Source organism: Lepus europaeus, chromosome 10 (genome assembly GCF_033115175.1).
Source record: "Lepus europaeus isolate LE1 chromosome 10, mLepTim1.pri, whole genome shotgun sequence".
Lineage (NCBI taxonomy): Eukaryota > Metazoa > Chordata > Mammalia > Lagomorpha > Leporidae > Lepus > Lepus europaeus.
The window spans coordinates 92093887-92115333 of NC_084836.1; the positions used below are offsets into that span (position 1 = coordinate 92093887).

General features: G+C 38.0%; 1 protein-coding gene across 3 annotated transcripts in view; it reads right to left on the minus strand.

Moving 5' to 3' along the window:
• The window catches only part of PLCB1 (phospholipase C beta 1), an 848015-nt gene that overhangs the window by 20581 nt on the left and 805987 nt on the right, over positions 1-21447 (minus strand). Inside the window, exon 32 of one of the 3 annotated variants that reach the window (XM_062203874.1) lies at positions 4820-8013. The exons of 1 other annotated variant lie outside the window; for it this stretch is intronic. In XM_062203874.1, coding sequence (XP_062059858.1) covers positions 7786-8013 — 228 coding nt within the window. In that variant the 3' untranslated portion in view covers positions 4820-7785. Of the gene's footprint in view, positions 1-4819; positions 8014-21447 lie in introns of those variants that run through there. One more of the 3 variants, XM_062203875.1, reaches the window with a different exon arrangement.

Consider the following 21447-nt stretch of genomic DNA (forward strand, 5'->3'; position numbering starts at 1 on the left):
TTGATTTTAAGATATACTTTTGCTTTTAACTTTTCTGAAATTCGGATGTTACTTTGTTGCACAAGCAGTCATAACTTAATTGGCAAGATATTTTTCCTTGTATGAGTTTCTTATTGACACATGAAGTTTCTTGATGACATATACTGAGTAACACATTATGTAACTCACTTCACTTTTAAAGGCTATGCAGCAAATATTTCCATCTCAATATTAAAATGTTCACTTGTCCTTAGTAAATTTCCTTCCATCAGAAATTCACTGAATTCAATGTGAATTCAGTTCACATTTATCAGACTTATTTTTCACCCTGTTTTTAGGAGGAGAGAAACCTGGGAAAATAAACATTGACATTTAGTAAAAAAATTAACTAAATGGCTTTCTGGATTCACAAAGAAAATAACCAGAACCATCTCCTGAACAACCTACAGTGAGCTGTCCTGTGGCCCTAGGAAGACTGATAATTGAGAACATCTTCCTCAGTTGGGCTTTTGGGATGGGTAGGCACTAAAAGGATCAGAAGCCAAAAATCAAGAAAGAAGATTAATATTTTAGAAGAAATATTTATACAATGAAAAAATGAAAGATTCACATATAGACATTTCCTCAAAGAAGACATACGTACAGTCAGTATATACAACATGGCTAGAAATTAGAAAAGTACAAATAAAAATGGGAGACTGGTTCGTACTCACTAGGACATCAATCATCAAATATACGGAAAATGAGTATATGTAAGAATGTGGAGAAATGGAAGCTTCATACATTTCGGGGAATGTAATGGGTGTGGCCATCTTGGAAGACAGTTTGGCAGTTCCTCAAAAAATTAAACACAGAATTACTATATGACCCAATATTTCCACACCTAGGTGAAAATATTCCAAGAAAATTCAAAACATATTTCCATGAAAAATCTTGTACATCAATATTTATAGCAATATTATTCACAATAACCAAAGTTCAAATAACCTGAATGTCCATCAAATGTGAATGAAAATAAAATGTGTATCTGATGGAATATTATCTGATTATGAAAAAGAATGAAGTACTGATATGCTTTACAACATGAATGAACTTTGAACCCTTTTGCTATGTGAAAGAAGCCAGTTGTAAACGACCGGGTATTGTATAGATCCAATCATATGAAATGCCCAGAATAGATTAGTCAAGGGACATAAAGTAGGATCATCCAGTAGCCAGCTAACAAGTTGTACTAGATGTGTAGGTGAGCCCAGTTGAGATGAGCCAAGCACAACCCACGTTGGCAGAGCCACCCATCAATCTGTAGACTCAAAATCAAAAGTAGGTAGTGGTTGTTTAAAGCATTAGATTTTGCTGTTTGCTTTGCAGCAGTAGGTTACTGAAAGGATGGGATCAGAGCACAGACGAAAGGATTGGCAGAAGCTTGGATGGATCCAAGAACACTTTTGCCATGGTTTGAAAACTCACTGTGAGGCTTGATTCCTCAATGTGGCAATGTTTTTCTTTGACATTTTTTATTTATATAAAGAGAACATATTTCATATATACAATTTTAAGCACACAATGATACTTCCTACCCTCCCTCCTCCTTCCCTTCTTTTTTTCCCTTTAATTTTTATAACATACTTTCAATTGACTTTATAATCACAGGCTTAATTCTCCACTAAATGAAGAATGTAACAAGTAGAAAGTATAAAGACCACTCTTCCACAGGAGTATAGACAAGGGCTATAACCAATATTCAAATCTTAAGAAGTCAATTTCATTCACATGCATTGCATTTTTCTTATTCTACATATTAGCTACCACAAATCAAAGACATATAATATTTGTCTTTTGGGGTATGGTTTATTTTAACTAAGCATAATGGTCTTCAGTTTCATCCATTTTGTATCAAAGCACAGGGTTTCATTCTTGTATATGGCTGAGTATTATTCCATCATGTATGTTGAAAGGTGGAGTCTTGTGGAAGTGTTTGAATCCCAGGGTGAAGCCTTCATGAATAGGTGAATGCTGCTCTTGAGAGTAAGTTCTCACTCCCAAGGGGCTGGATTAGTTACTGTGAGAGAGGAGTCTTAGAAAGCAAGGTTGCCCCTTGAGTCTTCTCTTTCATCGGCACTCATTTACCCTTCTGCTTTTATAGGACGTTATGAATCAGACTGAGGCTCTCACTAGATGTTGCCACCTGATCCTGGACTTCCCTGCCTCCAGAACTGTGAGTTAAATAAACTGCTTTTCTTGATAGATTACCCCGTCTCAGGTATTCTGTTAAAGCAGCAGAAAATGGAATAAGACAAATTCCAAGAAGAAGTGACATTTATGTTGGAAGTGACATTTATGTTGGGAGGTGAATAGGAGTTAACCAGGGCAAGGAGGGAAAAGATAAAAACTGTGTGTGTGTATGTGTGTGTATGTGTGTTGGGGAAGAGGTGCAAGGAAAAGAGATGTAGAAATGAGAGGTCTAAGTAGTTGAACTAATAGTACTCAAAAAGCTCTTGAGGTGGGGTGGTGCACAGGCTGGAGAGTGGTATGGAAAACATTCAGAGACTTAGCAAGAGAGCTGTGTAGGAACCACATCGTGTAAAATCTTAAACATGGATGAGGGGCTTAGTCCTTATGCTGAGGAAGCCAATGTCAACTAAAGGCTTTTCATCCCACTTATTCTTTATATTATCATTCTATCTATAAGATGGAAAAATTGTTGAATTGTTTAGGAAAACTTTTTAGGAGAAGCTTGGCAGGTGGGAGGGGATGGTGGCCTGACTTCAGTACTAGAGTAGGGAATAGAAAGGAAAATGAACCTGAGAAATATCAATGGGTCAGAATGGGTCTGATTTGCTGATTTATTAGAAAAGGGTAAAGGACAAGGACCTGTCAGGTATAATGCCATTTTGGTTTGGGCACTTAGATGGTATTGGTTTGTTCACTGATGTACAAAACAAAAGGGGTGATTTTGAAGGTTAAAAAAATCAATTTGGTGTATAGTATATGCAGAATATTGTATTTTCCATAGATGGCCATGCCTATATATTTGTTCCATGCTCTCATGTTTTTCTTCAATGTGACTAACACTGTTTCCTAGTGGAGACAGGATCTAAGTTTGTTACCTCACCTTGAATCTAGGAAGGAGCTTGTGACTGCACCAGTGAATGGAGTCAGCATAGTGATTATGCCAATTTGAGGCTTGATTATAGAATGTTGACTGTTTCTATCTGGCTGTCTCAGGAGGTTCTCCCTTGGAATCTACCTACCATATGGCAACAAGCCCAGGTTGGACACAGAGAGCACATGTGGGTGTTCCAGACCAGAGTGCCCACTGGTCTTCCCAGTCTTCCAGCAGAGGCCCAGACTTTGTGGAGTAGACAAATCATCTTCTCTCTGATCTGTCTCAATTCATGACCCCCAAATGCTGTGAGACATGAGATAATTATTGTTTGGAGTCATTTATAAGACAGCAATAGAGAATAAACACACTACACTTGGGGTGTTTCTGAGACATTCACATAATTCACAAAGTTTAAGGAAAATTATTTTAAAGATGTTTATTTGGGTGCAAAAATATGTTGAATTTCATGCATAGTTTTTTCATTCTTTTATTTAGTTATTTATTTTTAAAGATTTTATTTATTTGAGAGAGAGTTACAGACAGAGAAAGGGAGAGAGAGAGAGAGTTCTTCCATCCACCGATTCACTCCCCAAATGGCTGCAACAGCTGAAGCTGGGCTAATCCAATGCCAGGAGCCAGGAGCTTCTTCCAGAACTGCCACCTGGGTACAGGGCCCCAACCACTTGGGCCATCTTCTGTTTCGCTCTCAGGACATAAGCAGAGAGCTGTAACTGAAGAGGAGCAGCTGGGACATGAACTGGCACCCATATTGGTTGAGGGTATCACAGACAGAGGCTTAGCCTACTATGCCACTGTGCTGGCCCCATAGTTTTTTCATAATACGCATTTTCTACAAACTCTTTAAATAGCCTCCCCATGCATGGATCTCTCAATTTTTACAACAGAAAACACATTATCTTTTTAAATTCCATTTTTATAAATGTTTTTGAAGTTCCCTCCTAAATTTCTTTTCCCATCAATGTGGCAGGCTTTTCTTTCTGTAAGAAAACTTACATTGAGTGCACTGTTAGTTCTTACTTCTATTTGTCAAGAAATTTTTTTAAAGATTTATTTATTTATTTGAAAGAGTTACACAGAGAGAGAAGGAGAGGCAGAGAGAGAGAGAAGTGGAGGGGGGGGGTGTCTTCCATCCGTTGGTTTACTCCTCAATTGGCTGCAATGGCCAGAGCTGTGCCAATCCGAAACCAGGAGCAAGGAGCTTCTTCCAGGTCTCCCATGCAGGTGCAGGGCCTGTAGTACTTGGGCCATCTTCTACTGCTTTCCCAGGCCATAGCAGGGAGCTGGATCAGAAGTTGAGGAGCTGGGACTTGAACCGTCGCCCATATGGGATGCCAGCACTGAAGGCAGCAGCTTTACCCGCCACGCCACAGTGCTGGCCCCTGTCAAGAAATTTTTGTTTTGCTTTCCTTAGCTTTGGTCAAAGAAGGAAGAAAGGGGGGAAAGGAAGAAGGGAGAAGGCGAGGGAAGGTCTCCATTATGGAAGAAATGACAAGTCCAATGCCACTGCTGGAAAGAAGGTGGTGGGTGACAGTAATGACAACTGTGTTCTCTGGCACAAGTATTTGCAAGATTCTGACTTCCTGTACTGGCACAGATGTGCCCTGTCAGGGTGGGCATCATTACGTTCATTCCCACCATCCTCCCTGTTAAAAGAAGGCTTGCTCTGATTCCAAGAAATAACATCTGGGTTGTGTTAAGAAATTTTTATTGTTTCCTTTGGATTTGTGATGAAAGCACATAAAATTACCAGTGGAAGAAACATCATGCCACAAAATTGCATAGAATTATTACAAAAATGTGAATTATGCATTTTAAATAATTTGAGATAGAGGAACCAAAATATGTACATTTTAAAGAGCTTCAAATACTTTGTCCTATCTCATTGTTTCTTCTTAAAAGACAAAAGTCACAATGTCCAATCCATTACAAACAATATTAATACAATGCACAAGCACAACATTAAGTCCAAAGTAACGCAAGCAATGGCCCTTTTTTTGGAATTATTTAATGACTATTTATTTACTAGAGGAGTATCAATTAATGGGTGGTGATGCTGAAATGTTAAAATGAAATGTTACAAACCAAAAACACATGGCAAGTCAATAGAACTTTGAAAACTGGTTTGCACAGCCAAAACCACGTTATTCTCAGTAGTGTAAAGGTATCAGAGGGACACAGTCAAATTCAATACACAGCTCTACTCCCTATTAGAGGAAAAACCACAGTACAGAATTTCACACATTCAACAAAGAACAAGGCAAATACATAAAGGCACAAAACTGCACATCATATAGATCCTTTTTCTTTATCTTAGTCTATTTCAAGTAATATTATTAAATGATAATATCACTGTAGTAGTTTCAATGATGCAAGATGGACAGTGTTACACACTACCCCACAACTGCAAAAAGTGTCGTTGTACAGATATAAAAATGTGATTACAGTAAATGGCCAAATACAAACATATTGTAAAATGACTAGAGTCACTAAGATAATGAAATTCAACTACCAAAACCGTTTTGTGGAAGTCAAGGTTATTCAATCTTTCTTTGTTTAGCTCTGGACTAAAATGTGATACAATATTGTGTAATAACCATCATTGTGTTTGCTTATGAATGATATTAGTTCACTCTTCTGCAATTTTAGACAATCTGTGATTTTGTTTATAAAAATGCAGCATTCAGTTTTGACCATTCTTGCTTCTTTATGATTAATGCCTTTCTTTCAAAGTGCTAAAGTAGAATGATTTACAAAAGATTTCTCTTTCAGTGGAAGTTAGGTTTTATTAAGTGTCTAATTAACACACTAAGTCCTTCCAATCAAAATATAATCATCTCCAAAGAGGATGCGATTTTCCCCTTGTGCCTCATTACTTCTTTTTATACTTTTTCCTAATGTTTGAATTAAGCCTTCATTTTGATTAAAATGTAATTGTGATCCCTAGTTATTGCTTAAAGATAAATAATTTCCATAAAAATATTAAATTCTTAAAACACAATTTTCAAGACACACTGGTTTTTCTGTTTTAAAATGTTTTGCTAAGCTACACTCAGACAGGTTTATTTTAAATTAACATAAAGCTATGAGCATTTTGCTTCTGGTGTTTAACTTCAAAGTTCTTTGTGTTACTTTCTAAATTATATTTTTCTCTATATAGTTACTCTTCCTTGATTAGACCTTTCAACAATATTTTCAATCACTTTTACCATCACTGTTTCTCTTAAGCCACCTAAAACAGAAATGTAAAAAGACACAGTTAAGTGGATTGAATGCACACAGTAAATATATAATGAAAGCTTTTGAAATGTTAGAATAAAATTAACATCTGTCAGACTTTAAAATTATGGAAGATACTATAAATTTTCATTTTATTAGCCTATACATTTTTATACAATCTAACCATTAAACAAGCTTAAAATCTGATGCTTAAAATTCAATTTTTGATTCTGTAAAATACATATCAAATTCATAGTCTAAATTCTAAGTCTACCTCAACTTGCATCAATGGATCCATCAATCGTTTCTTAGTATTTCCACATAATTTAATATTCATTTAAACTACATGTTAGACCTTTTTTTCTCTATCCATATTTCCTTGTGGAAGAGATTTGAGTCACTGCCAATTAAACACACATCTACATTTAGTGTGTGTGTGTGTGTGTGTCTGCATATGCACTTAAATGGCTGAGTGCATACATATATACATGGAGATAATATATATCATTTATAGTGGGTTTATGTATTCTCTAGATAAATATTGTCTTTTCTATATTAAAAATAAATGAACCATAAAACAATGTCAGACAGCAAAATTACCACTGGAACCTATTCACTATGATTGAATTTTTGCTTAACATACATCAGTTCAATCATTTTCATTCAACAGAATGGACCATTTGTAGCTATTAATCATATGAATACCCCAACTTTGAGTGCAGAGTCAGTTCAGGTAGAACAGTGCCTGGAAATGCACAGCTAGCTTGCTCATGCAGCCAGATGTCAGTCAATTCATATTGCTCAGTCTTGGGATGGCCTCACTGGGCAATGAAATGATATTTTTGAAAAAAGAAAACCAGCTTATTTGCATCACTATGGTAGCTAACAAAGCCATGTCAGCAACGAATACACGATGTTTGTATGGTAAATAAATTAGCAAACTGCAAGCCACCAGTGCTTGCAAAGGAAAAGATGAAGCAATTTAATATGCATATCCACTTGAAGATATGTAGTTGAGGGGCAGTTGGGAAAAAAATGCTCAAAGTCAGCTGTTCAATGTGTTAAATAGTGCTATGCATTATGAAACTATTTCTATTACTTTGAAATACTTTACATCAGAGCTTCAAATAGAGAGACAAGCTCAATTTTCTTCAAAGAAGACAGTGTCCTTCATTAAATGTTCCATGGAGCTTGGAAGTTGCCTGCTTTGAATTTACTACTGGAGACAACACAAACATCCCACCTACATGCACTCTTCCCTAGTAGACCTGCAGTCATTTCCACATGACAAATGGAACCTGGGTATGGGACTTCTGCATGGATCCTTCTGGAACGCCCATGGGTGTGGGTTTTAGGCTGAGGGATGTTTCTGAGGAAGAGAGTTCTGGGCAGTGATCTGTGTAATAAGAGAGTCCGATGGGGCTTGAGCAGCCATGCATATCCTAAAGGCCTGGCAGGAGCAGTCACAGCGGAGTATCAAACTCTTTTCCTGGGTTGTCTCCTTCCACCTCCTCACTGGAGGGAGGCTTGTGGTTAACTTTCCCAGGGTCTGAGGCCACAGGAGGAGGGGCAGAACCATGATTGCTGTCTTCACTGATCTTCCCTTTCATGGCTTCCTGCACAAACTCCAAAATCTCCAGAGGCAGTCTCTTGAATTTGTCTTGGTATTCCTGCTCTAGCTCCATCTGCAGCTAGGAGACATCAAGAGAGATTGACTTGAGGTTATTTGGATTTCTATACCCACATCCACACAGAAACTCGTGGAAAAAGTTGTACAAAGTAGGGTACAGAATAAATTTAAGTGTCATTCACTGGTCACCCACAGAAAAAATGTTAAACAGGGCTCAGCTGGACATGTCATCTGTCCATAGTTGATAGTTCCATTCATATATGTAAGTTTGTATAGGGCTAAAAACTTGGAATAAAACAAATTTGTCTACCAGCAAGCTTGCTCACTCACTCAGTCTCTCTCCACTCCCACACACAGAAAAAGTTTATAGAAGTAACACACCATGGTCTGAAGTTATGACATGTAAGTTGAGAGCTATTGATAATTGAGAGTGCCAAGGAAGGTCTGCCATGAATTGGGTGGGGAGCCACCAAGCAGCTGACTGGAAATAACAGAGCAGCAGAGTGGGCTTTAGGAAGCGCTGCTTCAGGCAGTTGGTGAAGCCAGTGCTGGATGCATTTTTACAAAGTGCACAAACTCTTTCTTTTTTTTTTTTTTTGACAGGCAGAGTTAGACAGTGAGAGAGAGAGACAGAGAGAAAGGTCTTCCTCCTGTTGGTTCACCCCCCAAAATGGCCGCTACGGCCGGCACACAGTGCCAATCCGAAGCCAGGAGCCAGGTGCTTCCTCCTGGTCTCCCCTATGGGTGCAGGGCCCAAGAACTTGGGCCATCCTCCACTGCCTTCCTGGGGCCACAGCAGAGAGCTGGACTGGAAGAGGGGCAACCGGGACAGAATCTGGCGCCCTGACCGGGACTAGAACCTGGTGTGCCGGCACCACAGGTGGAGGATTAGCCTAGTGAGCCACAGAGCCGGCCAAACTTAACTTTCAGTTTGACATCTTTGCTCATCTCTTTATTTTCCTTTCATTCAGGTTTTCATTTACTTTTTTTTCACTGTTTGGGCTACATTTTTAATGTCTTTGAATTTATCTGTTTTAGGTCCTGGGGAATTTTCAGATTTTTTTTTTAAAGTCAGGAAGATTTTTTTTCTAATGAAGACTTGCATGGATTCCCTAGCCATAAAACAGGTATAATCATGGGATTCTTTCATAGGAGTAGGGTACAAGTGGGAGCAGGAGTCAAAGCTGCCTGCTGGGAAACTCTATTTTGCTGAGCCTAACTGAAAACCCAGAATTTTAAATAAAATTCCTCTGCTTATTGAATGGTAAGCATGTAGTGTAATCTTCAAAACAGCATTAGAGACTAAGTGGTTCCTACATCTATTAGCCTTGAGGAAACTTTTAAAAAGATATGTCCTTAAAATCTGTAAGTAATTCATTTTTGTGTTTCTCATAGTTCTTTAAAAATTTATTTATTTATTTGAAGGGGGGAGAGTAAGGTGGGGGGTGGGGAGAATGAGAATGAGAATGAATCTCACATCCACTGGTTCATTCTCCAAATGCTTGCAATAGCTGAGGGTCAGGCTGAAGCCAGGAGCTGAGAATTCCATCTGAATCTCCCACATGGGTGTAAGAGACCCAAGTACTTGAGGTATCACCTGCCGCCTCCACGTGTGCTCATTGGTAGGAAGTTGGAATTGCAGGTGAGGCTGGTGCCACGGCTCAACAGGCTAAAATCCTCCGCCTTGCGGCGCCGGCACACCGGGTTCTAGTCCTGGTTGGGGTGCCGGATTCTGTCCCGGTTGCCCCTCTCCCAGTCCATTTCTTTGCTGTGGCCTGGGAGTGCAGTGGAGGATGGCCCAAGTGCTTGGGCTCTGCACCCACATGGGAGACCAGGAGAAGCACCTGGCTCCTGGCTTCGGATCAGCGGGGTGCGCCAGCTGCAGTGGTCATTGAGGGGTGAACCAACGGAAAAAGGGAAGACCTTTCTCTCTGTCTCTCTGCCACTGTCCACTCTGCCTGTCAAAAAAAAAAAAAAAAAAAAAAGGAATTGCAGGTGAAATGGGGGCTTGGGCCCAAATATTCTGGTATAGATGCTAGGCATCCCAAGCGAGGTGATAACCACTATATCTAACACCTTCTCTGCTTTTCAGACTTTAAGGTAAACACAAATCATCTGGAATCCTCTTGATTTTGACTTCAGAGGTTTGGGAGGAGTGGCTGAGATTTTGCCTTTCTTGGCATCTGGTGTGATGCCAATGAGGCTGGATTCTTTGGGCACTCTAATTATCTCCTTGTCCAGGTTCCTCTCTGAGTTCCCAGTTCTACTTCCTGTGTCTCTCTGGACTATAACTTCTCCAGCTTCAGCTTTCAGTGCAGTCTCTGGGGCTTGCCCTGACCCCAGGACCATCCAGGGTGAATGGAGCCAGGCCTCAGGGCATCTGCCCTTCTGTATCTTGACTTCCTTGAAGACGACAGAGTCAGCAGCTTGAAAGCATCATCTTAGGTCAACTCCTTTCACTCTTGCTTTTATGCTACAGACATTTTGCCAAGATTTAGTTATCTAACCTATATACATAATCCCTTCTCTGTAATTCTATAATTCCCAAAGTTTTTAACTTCAGAAGTTTTTGTCAAATTTGGGGCAAACTCATTGACATTAGCTGATCATAGGTTATTTGTAATCTTTATTTATCCCCCTTTGCAAGAATGTCCATGCATTTTACTGCAGACATATATAGCTGTTTGACTGCAAGGGTTGTTTAGGACTTTTCATAGTGCTGTGATCATGGTGTAGCATCATATCACCATTCTAAAATCAGAAAGTTATGAATCTTGAGAAATAACAGGTCTCAATCTCAGATAGTTAATGGATTGTGGATCTCATTCAAATTATTTTTCCTTCACATCAAAAGGTGTCTGATAAAAATGGCTTAGCCTGAGCATTGAAAATCCACTATTCTCCCCAAATATAAAATGTGAAGTGAGGGGCCAGTGCTGTGGCATAGCAGGTAAAGCTCCTGCAGTGCCAGCATCCCATATGGGCACCATTTCAAGTCCTGGCTGCTCCATTTCCAATCCAGCTCTCTGCTATGGGCTGGGAAAGCAGTACAAGATGGCCCAAGTCCTTGGGCTCCTGCTCCTGCATGGGAAGACTCAGAGAAAGCTCCTGGCTCCTGGCTTCAGATCGGCAACTCTGGCCATTGCATCCAACTGGGGAGTGAACCTGTAGATGGAAGGCCTCTCTCTCTGCCTTTCCTTCTCTGTAACTCTGACTTTCAAATAAATTAACAAATCTTTTAAAAACCTATGACGTGTTTATGAATATATCATGCTAGCATGCAAATGCTAATAAGCCAAGGAAGACATCAACTCTAAGAGGGATACTCAGGGCCCTGAGAGGCATACCGCTGTAAAGCAACAAAGGGACCTTGAACATGGCCCCATGCTCTGCGTGGACCACATTGAAATCATGGAGCATCAAACATAAGAAAATTGCCAACTCTTTCCCTGCCATCCCAGCACTTTGGAAGGAAGTAGGATTTTTTCCCCTTTTTTAAAAGATTTTTATTTATTTATTTGAGAGGTAGAGTTACAGACAATAAGAAAGGTCTTCCATCTGGTGGTTCACTCCCCAGATGGCTGCAACAGCTGGAGCTGGGCCGATCTGAAGCCAGGGACCAGGAGCTTCTTTCAGGTCTCTCATACGTGTGCAAGGACCCAAGCACTTGGGCCATCTTCTACTGATTTCCCAGGCCATAGCAGAGAGCTGGATTGGGAGAGGGGCAGCCGGAATGAGAACCGGTGCCCATATGGGATGCCAGTGCTGCAGGCAGAGGATTAACCTACTGTACCACATCACCAGCCTGAAAGTGGGACTTTTATAATGCTACACTCTTGCAGTGGCAAACTCTCAGGTTTGAAAGCTTCCATTTAGAACCACAGAGGCCTCATCATTGATTCACCTCAATTTTAGTTCAGCAAAACACGTGGTTAAAGATTTGTTTCTACAATGACTTGATTAGCCCTTGTCCTGACTATCAAGGAACAACTTAATATTTTATTCCTTTTAGTGTTTTTTTGTTCTACTTAATACCATTGGTTGAACTCTTTAATTAACACACAATTATTCTTAGGCGTTTAAATTTAAAGTGATCCTTGTTAAATATAAGAGTGGGAATAAGAGAGCGAGGAGATGTACAATTTGATACATGCTCAATCGGACTTACCCCTAATGGTAGAGTTAGAAACGTGCAAGAGGATTCCAATTCAATCCCATCAAGGTGGCATGTACCAATGCCATCTTACTAGTCAAAGTGATCAGTTTCAGTTCATAATTGATCATAATGATAGGATTAAGTGTCAAAGGGATCATATAAACAAGACTAGTGTATGCTAATACTAACTGATAGAATTAAAAAGGAGAGAACCATCCAACATGGGAAGTGGGATACACAGCAGACTCATAGAATGGCAGATGTCCTAAACAGCACTCTGGCCTCAGAATCAGCCCTTAAGGCATTTGGATCCGGCTAAAAAGCCCATGAGAGTTTCTCAGGCATGGAAAACCAAGACACTGTGGCAAAAACAAAAAAACAAAAACAAAAACAAAACAAAACAACAAAAAAAACCCTAAATGATAGATCTCTTTGAGTGAGATCCCAGCGGAAAGAATGGGCCATCAAAGAAGGAGGTACTTTTCTCTGAAGGGAGGAGAGAACTTCCAGTTTGACTATGGCCTTGTCTAAATAAGATTGGAGTTTATGAACTCAAGAGGCTTCCACGCCCTTGGCAGCTCATGACAAGAGCCTTGGGTGATTACTCATGTCATAAATAATAGTGTCAATTGTTAAATCAACAACAGGAATCACTATGCAACTACTCCCCATGTAGGATCTCTGTCCTTAATGTGTTGTACTATGCAAATTAATGGTAAAACTACTACTCAAACAGTACTTTATACTTTGTGTATCTGTGTGGGTGTAAACCGTTGAAATCTTTACTTAGTATATACTAAGTTGATCTTCTGTATATAAAGGTAATTGAAAATGAATCGTGATGAAGAATGGGATATGAGAGGGAGTGGGAGATGGGATGGTTGTGGGTGAGAGGGAGGTTATGGGGGGAAAAGCCACTATAATTCAAAAGTTGTACTTTGGAAATTTATATTTATTAAATAAAAGTTTAAAAATGCAAAAAAAAAAATTTGTTTCCAGGCGAGGTAAGGAAAAAGAAACGCAAGGGACTTTGTTTTGGAGAAACAACAGATTGCTGTTTTCATTTAAATTAGACTGGTGGATCTTCAGCTAAGGGTATATTGAATCCTGATCTTGCAGACAATTTCTCTGAGGTTAATGTTTATTGGTAGATAAGACCCCATGACACTTGATAAATGCTGGTATTTTTCTTAATTATAAAAAAGAAAAATGAAAATGTAAAGTGTGAGAAATACCAAATACTTAAACCTATACTTTTAAATATTTTAATAATTTAATTCAAATAATAATTTAATAATTAATTTTAATAATTTTTAATATTTTCTAATTGACTAAAATTTTGTGAAGTTTTAACTTTAGTGGACTCCTTTTTCATAGGACAGATTTTATAGTTGTTTAAGCTAAGTCACTGAATCATATTCATGTTAAATATCATTTACTCTTTTTAAAAGGTCATTCAGTTATTAACTTCAAAATTGTATTTGTTATTAAATTTCAAGTTAGAGCTTTTTCTAACTTTAGTAGTCTGGAGGTATTCCAGCCAAGGGATTGCAAAGTTAGGTATTTACACGGGCCAAGGAGGTCATGCCAGTAAGAGAAGCAGGAGTGGTAGGACTCTGAGGAGCCAGAGAGCATAGGCTTTTCCAAATGTGGTGCTAACAACTTAATTCTGTTTGAAGCTTGTTAGATTCCTGTGTTACATGAGAAGTCATAAATCCAAATTTTCACAGAAGAGCTCTTGCTTTTTTATTGTCGGCAGTCCATTAGAATCACATTGGCAGGTCCCATGTGGCAGGTGGAGACTGCAACTTCTGTCCTAGCAGATTTTAATCTGGTTCAGGCCAAAGAACCCGAGAAGTTAGGTTCAATTGTGAAATTCCAGCCTGGATCCCTCTTAATTTTTCTTTCCTGTAAGTCTCACCTTAGATTACCACGGTTTCCTCTTGACTGCCTCCATTGTGGGGTTCAGTGCCATCCTATCTAATGGCACAGTCTTGTTCGTGTACTCCAACATGCATTGAGTTTCTACCGTGTGCAATTCAAACTGTGTGTTGGGTGGAGATGGAAGACCAATTGCACATATGACATTAGTTTTTAACTCCTCCTTGTAGCCACAACCTTTGCAGTGTAACTTTGCATGTCATCCCAGCAAGGAATGGGGTATATTTCTAATCTTGAATCTGAGGAGGTCTTGTGGTTTTCTTTGCCCAGCAGAATGTGTCAGAAGTGACAGTATTCAGTTTTAAGCCTAAAGGCCTTGTGTGACTCTTCTCTCCCTATTGGCAGCTTATTTAGCCATCACGTGAACAAGGTTAGGCTAGTTCATAGGAGGAGGAGACACATGGTCCAGTTAGATATTTCCCATCACAACAGCTGACTATCAGACAAGAAAGTGAAGCTATGTTAAATCTACCAGCCCCTGGCTGACCCACCAACTAAACACAGGCATGCCCAAACCTATGGAGGTCAGCTGAGCCTGGTCTAGACCATAACTACCTAGACTGCAGATAGTCCATGAACTTAGTAAATGCTTATTGTTTTATGCCATTGAATGTTGCAATAAGTTGTTGGGCAGCAGTATTATGGCAATATAACTATAGAAGAACAATGTGAATCTGAAAGATTTTCCTTTAAGGCCCTTTCCCATGAAACATTCATCATTTAATACAGTTGCTCCCATCTTTTCATTGCTGTGACCTTAAACCACATTCTTGGTGGGAAATGTCACCACAAGACAGATTTTCAAGGTAAATTTGATTTTGTAGACTATGTCTTAGAAATTCTACACTACCATGTGAGCAAACATTGAGTCTAGTTGTTTTTAAAGTTATAAACTCACTTTTGGGGAAATGGGTACAAAATGGGAAGAATGTGGTTGAATTTAACCTTTAATTTTTAAGATGAATTGTTACATTATGTGTAGATATCAATAAATAATAACTTTCAGTAAGTTTGCCTTAATCTAGGCTGAGTTCCTATGTTTGACTAGCCAGACTCAATTTCCAAATTTCTCAGTTAACTTGATTTTGAAAAGACATTGCCCACTCATGGCTTTTGTTAATTCTGGATAGTACAGAAGAAAAAGGCAATTACATTCAAGTTCAAATGTGTTCAACTCTGCCTATTGCCAAAGTTTTTGTAGTGGGAATATTATTCTGCCTTTGACATTATTTTCCTCAGCCTTGTTAAGAAATGAAGTAGAGATTTGATCTAGAGAAGGGGAAGTTTTAGATGTATAGCTGTAAGTTACCAAGGATCAAGTGAAGTTACTCATTAAGGTTAGCTTACAAACAGAAAAAAAAACCTCAAACTCAATAAAAGATAATTGTGGCATAAATATAAATAAGCCAGACTACAGAGTTATTATCCAGATATGATCAAATCCAATATTTTAAGGAAAGAAATGGAAACCATACAGCAATAAGCTACCGTGGGATACCAAAGACAGAAGACTGCTAAAACTTTAAAAAATGTGCTACTGGAGAATGCACTTAGGAGAGGTCTTCAGAAAGTTCACAGGGAATGCATGTTATGAAAGAACTTTTGTGAACTTCAATTTTTTTTTTTCATTTACTGCTTCATTCTCAAATGTCTGGCACAACAGCCCGGGTTGGGCCAAGTTGAAACCAGGAGCCTGGAACTCCATTTAGGTTTCCCATGTCAGGAGCCCAAGCACTTGAGCTATCATCTGCTATTACCCAGGATGCATTAGCAGGACTAGATTGAAACAGAGGAGCCAGGACTTGAATCAACAATCCAATATGAGATGCAGGTATTCCAAGCTGTGATGTGCCATGATACCCTCTCCTACTGTACAATTTAAAATTTAATCCCTCACAATGTTTTTACACTTTTAAATTACATCTCCAGGCTTTGGTAGACACGTACAGTGATATGGTACTATAATTACCTCGCTGAAAATATTTTGAAATTTATTGCTAGATAGTAGGGAAAACAGTCAAACAAATGTGCAAAGAAACAACAAAGTATCAAAAATTTAAATTTTTTATAAAAACAAATTCTGATGCTTCTACTTTAAGAAATACGATGTGATCAAATAAATGAAAACTAATAAATGGCTTTAAAAATATAAGTACTTAGGATAGAATATATACTATGTTATAATTATCAAAGTAATATTGTAAGAAATGAAAAGTACCTAGAGTTGTAAATGGACTATGATTATGAGAATATTTTTTAAAAGTCTGGAACTATTATGAAAAGATACCCAAAAGTCTAAACTGTGTTCGCCTTATGAGGATTTTCATTTTTTCTACTTCTCATTTTTATGGAATTATGCTTATTTTATTTTTAGCATGAAATTGCATTCTAAAATGAAACCAAAATAAAAAAATAGAAATACAAAAAAGAAAAATGCAGGACTTTATGAAGAATTACTGCAGGGACACTGGAATTTTAACCTCAGCATCAACAGTCAGCTAAAAGGATATTAAAAACAATGGGAAAAGCATTTAAGTATATTCATGGAATGGGTGGTTTCAAAATTAGCCTAAGCAACCTTGAAAGCCCTCATCTTATTTTTAGAATAATCTCATGAATTTTTACTTTAACCAAGAATAGAAATAAAAAGATCATATGAAAATCACACAGTGAGGTCAGTCAGGCTACCCACCCAAGGATTGTTGGAGAATGGGCCTGTATGATGTATCCTAAACATTCCAGTTTTGTTGTTGTTGTTTGTTTGTTTTCCTCTAAGTTTCCTCAGAATAAACTGCAGGGTTCTCCACCCTTGAAATAGGAACTAGTAAAACTCACTCCATAATTCAGGGGATGAGGCAAGGAAACTAATGATCCAAGAGGCATACTGGAAGAAAAATGTCTGTAAAGGGAATCAGAGACCCAAACCTGAACCAACAGTGAGTAGTTTACAAATGTCATATGTGGGATTGGGTATCCAGTGCCAATAAATTAAAGCAAAGACTATCTCAGAATGGACAAATACATGGAATCCAAGCATAGGCAAGCAGCTACAGACTATTTTGATTCTGCCTTAACCCAGGGCAGGAGTGACCCCTATAGACAAACAATTCCCAGTGAACACGAACTGAAGTTCACAATTACAAATCATGCAAGTAAAATGTAGTTTTTGTTTCATTTTGTAATTCAAGGTTGCCACTGAGTTAGAACTAGAAAGAAAAGTAAAATGATGACCAGTATTTCTAGATCAAAGTTGTACATACTCCAGATCTAAATAGAAATAAATTGGATAGTTTATGCCAACATGGAAGAATACAGTTAATTCACAAGGGGTATTTTTGTTTCTTTTTTTAATCAGGTGTTACAGTATGGTGCATACCTATATTTGGGCAATTTTTTCTAAATAATTGTATTTGCTTGAAAATTATATTAAAATTTTATTATGTGAATAATACTAACAAAGGGCCTTTGGCATAGGGCTAAAAAACCAAATACAAATTAAACTATTGTCATATATCTACACTAAGTGGATAATTCATTTGGGACAGATATGTTTTTTCTCTGTGTAGGATCTAGAATGTTGCTTTTCAGTAAGCATGACCTTGGTAAGCTTATTTTAAGCTTTTGAAATTTCAACTGTCTATTGCATAAAAATAGAGATAATAACACCAATTTTCACTGGCTTATGGTAAAGAGTTTTAAATGAGATCGTATACATTAAATGTTTTACATATTGTGAATGTTTATGAATTCATACAACATAATCTTATTTGTATAAGACTATGGATTTGTAGTTACAAACATTTAGCACCTTATTAAGTGGTCCTTGTCGTTCCAGTTGTATTACTGGGGTTGCTATTTGGTAAATGCAAGATAGTCATGGTGCTTAGACCACATTCTGGTTAGTTGATGCATTTATCATTAAAAAAAAAAAAGCACCCATGCACTTTGATTGATACAAGGCTCTGTGTTTGGTGCTGTGGAAATGAAGACTAAGAATCCATCATGGGTGATAAAGCATGGGGAAAATGGGATGTTGGGCTGAATGGGTACTCCAAACAAGATGAGCTAAAGATGTTTAAAATGAAGAGTAGATAGCATCTTAAAGTGCTACAAAAAATGCTGTATAGAGGATATTGGAGTGAAAAAGTTAAGCCTTGTAGTATCTGCCAATATTCTTGGTAATACTTTTATCTTAGGGTAGAAGCCTTCAACATTTTATATGGGACATACAATAGATGACATTATTTGTGGAGACAGAGTTCCCTAGGTTAAACTTCCAACTTCCTCAATCAATCTAAAGGAATAGAATACAGAGGCCAGTGTTGTGGCATACATGTCCCCTACAAAACTGGCATCCCTTATGAGCACTGGTTCATATCATAGATGCATCATTTCTGATCCAGCTCCCTGCTAATGGCCTGGGAAAAGCAGCGGAAGACGGCTCAAGTGTTTAGGTTCCTGATACCCACATGGGAGACCCAGAGGAAGCTCCTGGCTCCTGGCTTTGGCCTGGCCCAGTGCTGGCTATTGTAGCATCTGGGGTGTGAACAAGTTGATGGAAGATATATCTCTTTCTCTTTCTTGTCCTCTCTCTCTCGCTCGCTCTCCTTCCCTCCCTCCCTCTCTTTCTGTATCTCTGATTTTCAAAATAAATATTTTTAAAGAAATATAATACAAGTATGTACAAGTGTTGAGAATGTGAGAATGTGAATCTCAATGTTTGAATATGGCATAATATATAAAAAATTAAATTGCTGTCACTTTTTTTTGTTCATTTGTCACATTTTTTTACCTATAATTAGTCACAGATCACAATGGTGGAATCTCATGAACTCTGTGGTTAAGAACAGTTTTTAGAATATTACTACATGTTAAAAGTGACAAGATGGGCATCCTGATGATCAAATTGCAAGAAATTAATGTACCTGCAAAGCACCTTGGGATTTTGTTAAAATGTAGATTCTGATTCAGGAGATCTAGTGTGGGGCATGAGACTAAATTTTTGTCAAGCTCCCTGATGAGGCTGATGTTTCTGGTCTCAGTACCATTCTATGAATAACATCTCTTTAGAGAAAGCTCTTCCAACAGTGATCGCCTATCATCTTCCATGATTTCAGGGTCTAGACATATATTAAAGTATTATCTTTTGTACATCTTATCTCTCCACAACTTTGCAGTTGATCATGTACAAGTTGGATTCAAAATGTTCATTGGAAGCTATTAGATGAAAGGCAGAAAGATGGAGGAGATAAGACCAAGGTGGACCAAATGCTAAATAGATCCAAATACTGCATCAGTAAGAGGGAAACCTGAAACTGGGCATAATTCACAGAGTTCTTAACACATATTTACATTTTAAATTTTATTTCAAACCCCAAGTCAAATGCACTCTGAACATAGCTCTTAATGTGTAAACTTGTGTACATATCCTTATACCTCATGAAACAATTATACAGGAAAGTTGCTCTTGAAACATAACAAGAACATAATGTATTCCTGTGACTCCCATATCTATTCCGCCTTCTTAGTCCCTTTCTTAAAATACCTCTCCTAAAATGTTGCCCTTTCCTAATATAGCTCATGTTGTATACTTCCTAGAAATATATTTCAAAATTTCTTTTGTAATCATCTCTTAGGCATCTAGAGATTACTGCAGAAACCTTGGAGAGCAACACTAGCAATTATATAGTCAAATCCTCCAAGACTCAGAAGTCTTTGAAAGGATGGTAGTAATTATATGGTCAGACTCTTTATTTTCACTTTACACAAACCTGAGACCCAAAGAAGTTAGTGGCTTTCCATCGCTATGGCTCACTAATAACAAAATATAGTCAAGTATCCTCTTTGATACTCTGATTGGATTAATAACCCCAATATTTCACCAACTGTATTCCTAGCCTTTGTCTATGACTCTGTGTTCCTTTTACTAAAGGTATAGAGTCTATTGAATACAGAGTCTCCTTGAATATGAGGTGATCATTTGACTTACTTGGCCAATGGATGTTAGCAGATAAGATCCCATTAGAAACTTGGAATAGCATTTGTTTAACTTTTGCTTCTGTCCCTCTGCCATGTCATAGAAAAATGCATGGACTAGTCTGGTGGAAGATAAGATACATGAAACAGGGTTGAATTACCTAGCCACATGGTCAAAGTCCTCCTAGACTAGTCAGCATCCTGTTGATACAGAGATATTAACAAGTCCAGCCAAAGTCAAGAGTCACCAATTAGACTGATAATGAGCCACAGATGTGTGAACAAGCCCAGCTAAGCTCAGCAACACTCAGCTAGTATCAGATGAATCTAGCAAACTCATGAGCTAAATAAATGTTTATTAATTTTTTACAGCTGAGTAGTACTCCATAATGTGTATATACCATAATTTCTTTATCCAGTCAACAGCTGATTTTATCTGGGTTGATTCCATATCTTTGCTATTGTGAATTGTGCTGCAGTGAATCATATGGTAGGTGTATATTCAGATTTCTGAGGTATCTTCATACTGTCTTCCACGGAAAAAATGAAATCTTGTCTTTTGCAACAAAATGGATGCAACTGGAAACCATTATACTTAGTGAAATAAGCCAGTCCCCAAAAGGCAGATATCATGTTTACCCTGATCCAAGGTAACTAATAGAGTACCTGAAATGTAATGTATTGGAGTGAAATAGATATTGTGAGATGTGATAATTGTTTACAACCCTTCTCTCTTCCATTGAGGAAGTTTTTTTTTTTCCTTCTTTTTCTTTTCTTTTTTCTTCATGCTATTGTTGAAGTCTGTTACTTAGTGTAGGGTTACCTATATGATCATTAAGTAAACTGAAAATAGATCTTTGTAAAAGTTTAGAATGGGAATGTGAGAGGGAAGAGGAAGAAGGGTTGGAGCATGGGCGGGTGGGTGGGTGGGGTGTGTTACTATGTTCCTAAATCTATATATATGAAATATGTGAAACAAAATTTAAAACAATAAAAAAGAAAAAAAATTTATTGTTGCATGCCAGTGACATTTGTCTGTTTTATAGAGTTATTAAAACATTTTTCCATAATACCTATAATTTTTTTCCCAGAAGTATGCATTAAATTCTGTGGCCTTAACATGGAATGAGTTGTTTATCATGTTCCAGGAATGAGACTCATGGTGCCTTATACATATGCCCTAGAAATTCAGCATCTAAAATCAACTCATTCTACAATTTAAGGTAATAATTATGCTATTTAGAGAGCCACTTGACACCAGCTAATGTAGAGGTTCCAGGCTTTGAAGTTATTGTGTTAGTACTGGAGTACTTTCTTTTTTTATTTTTTTTGGCAGGCAGAGTGGACAGTGAGAGAGAGAGAGAGACAGAGAGAAAGGTTTTCCATTGCCGTTGGTTCACCCTCTAATGGCCGCCGCGGTAG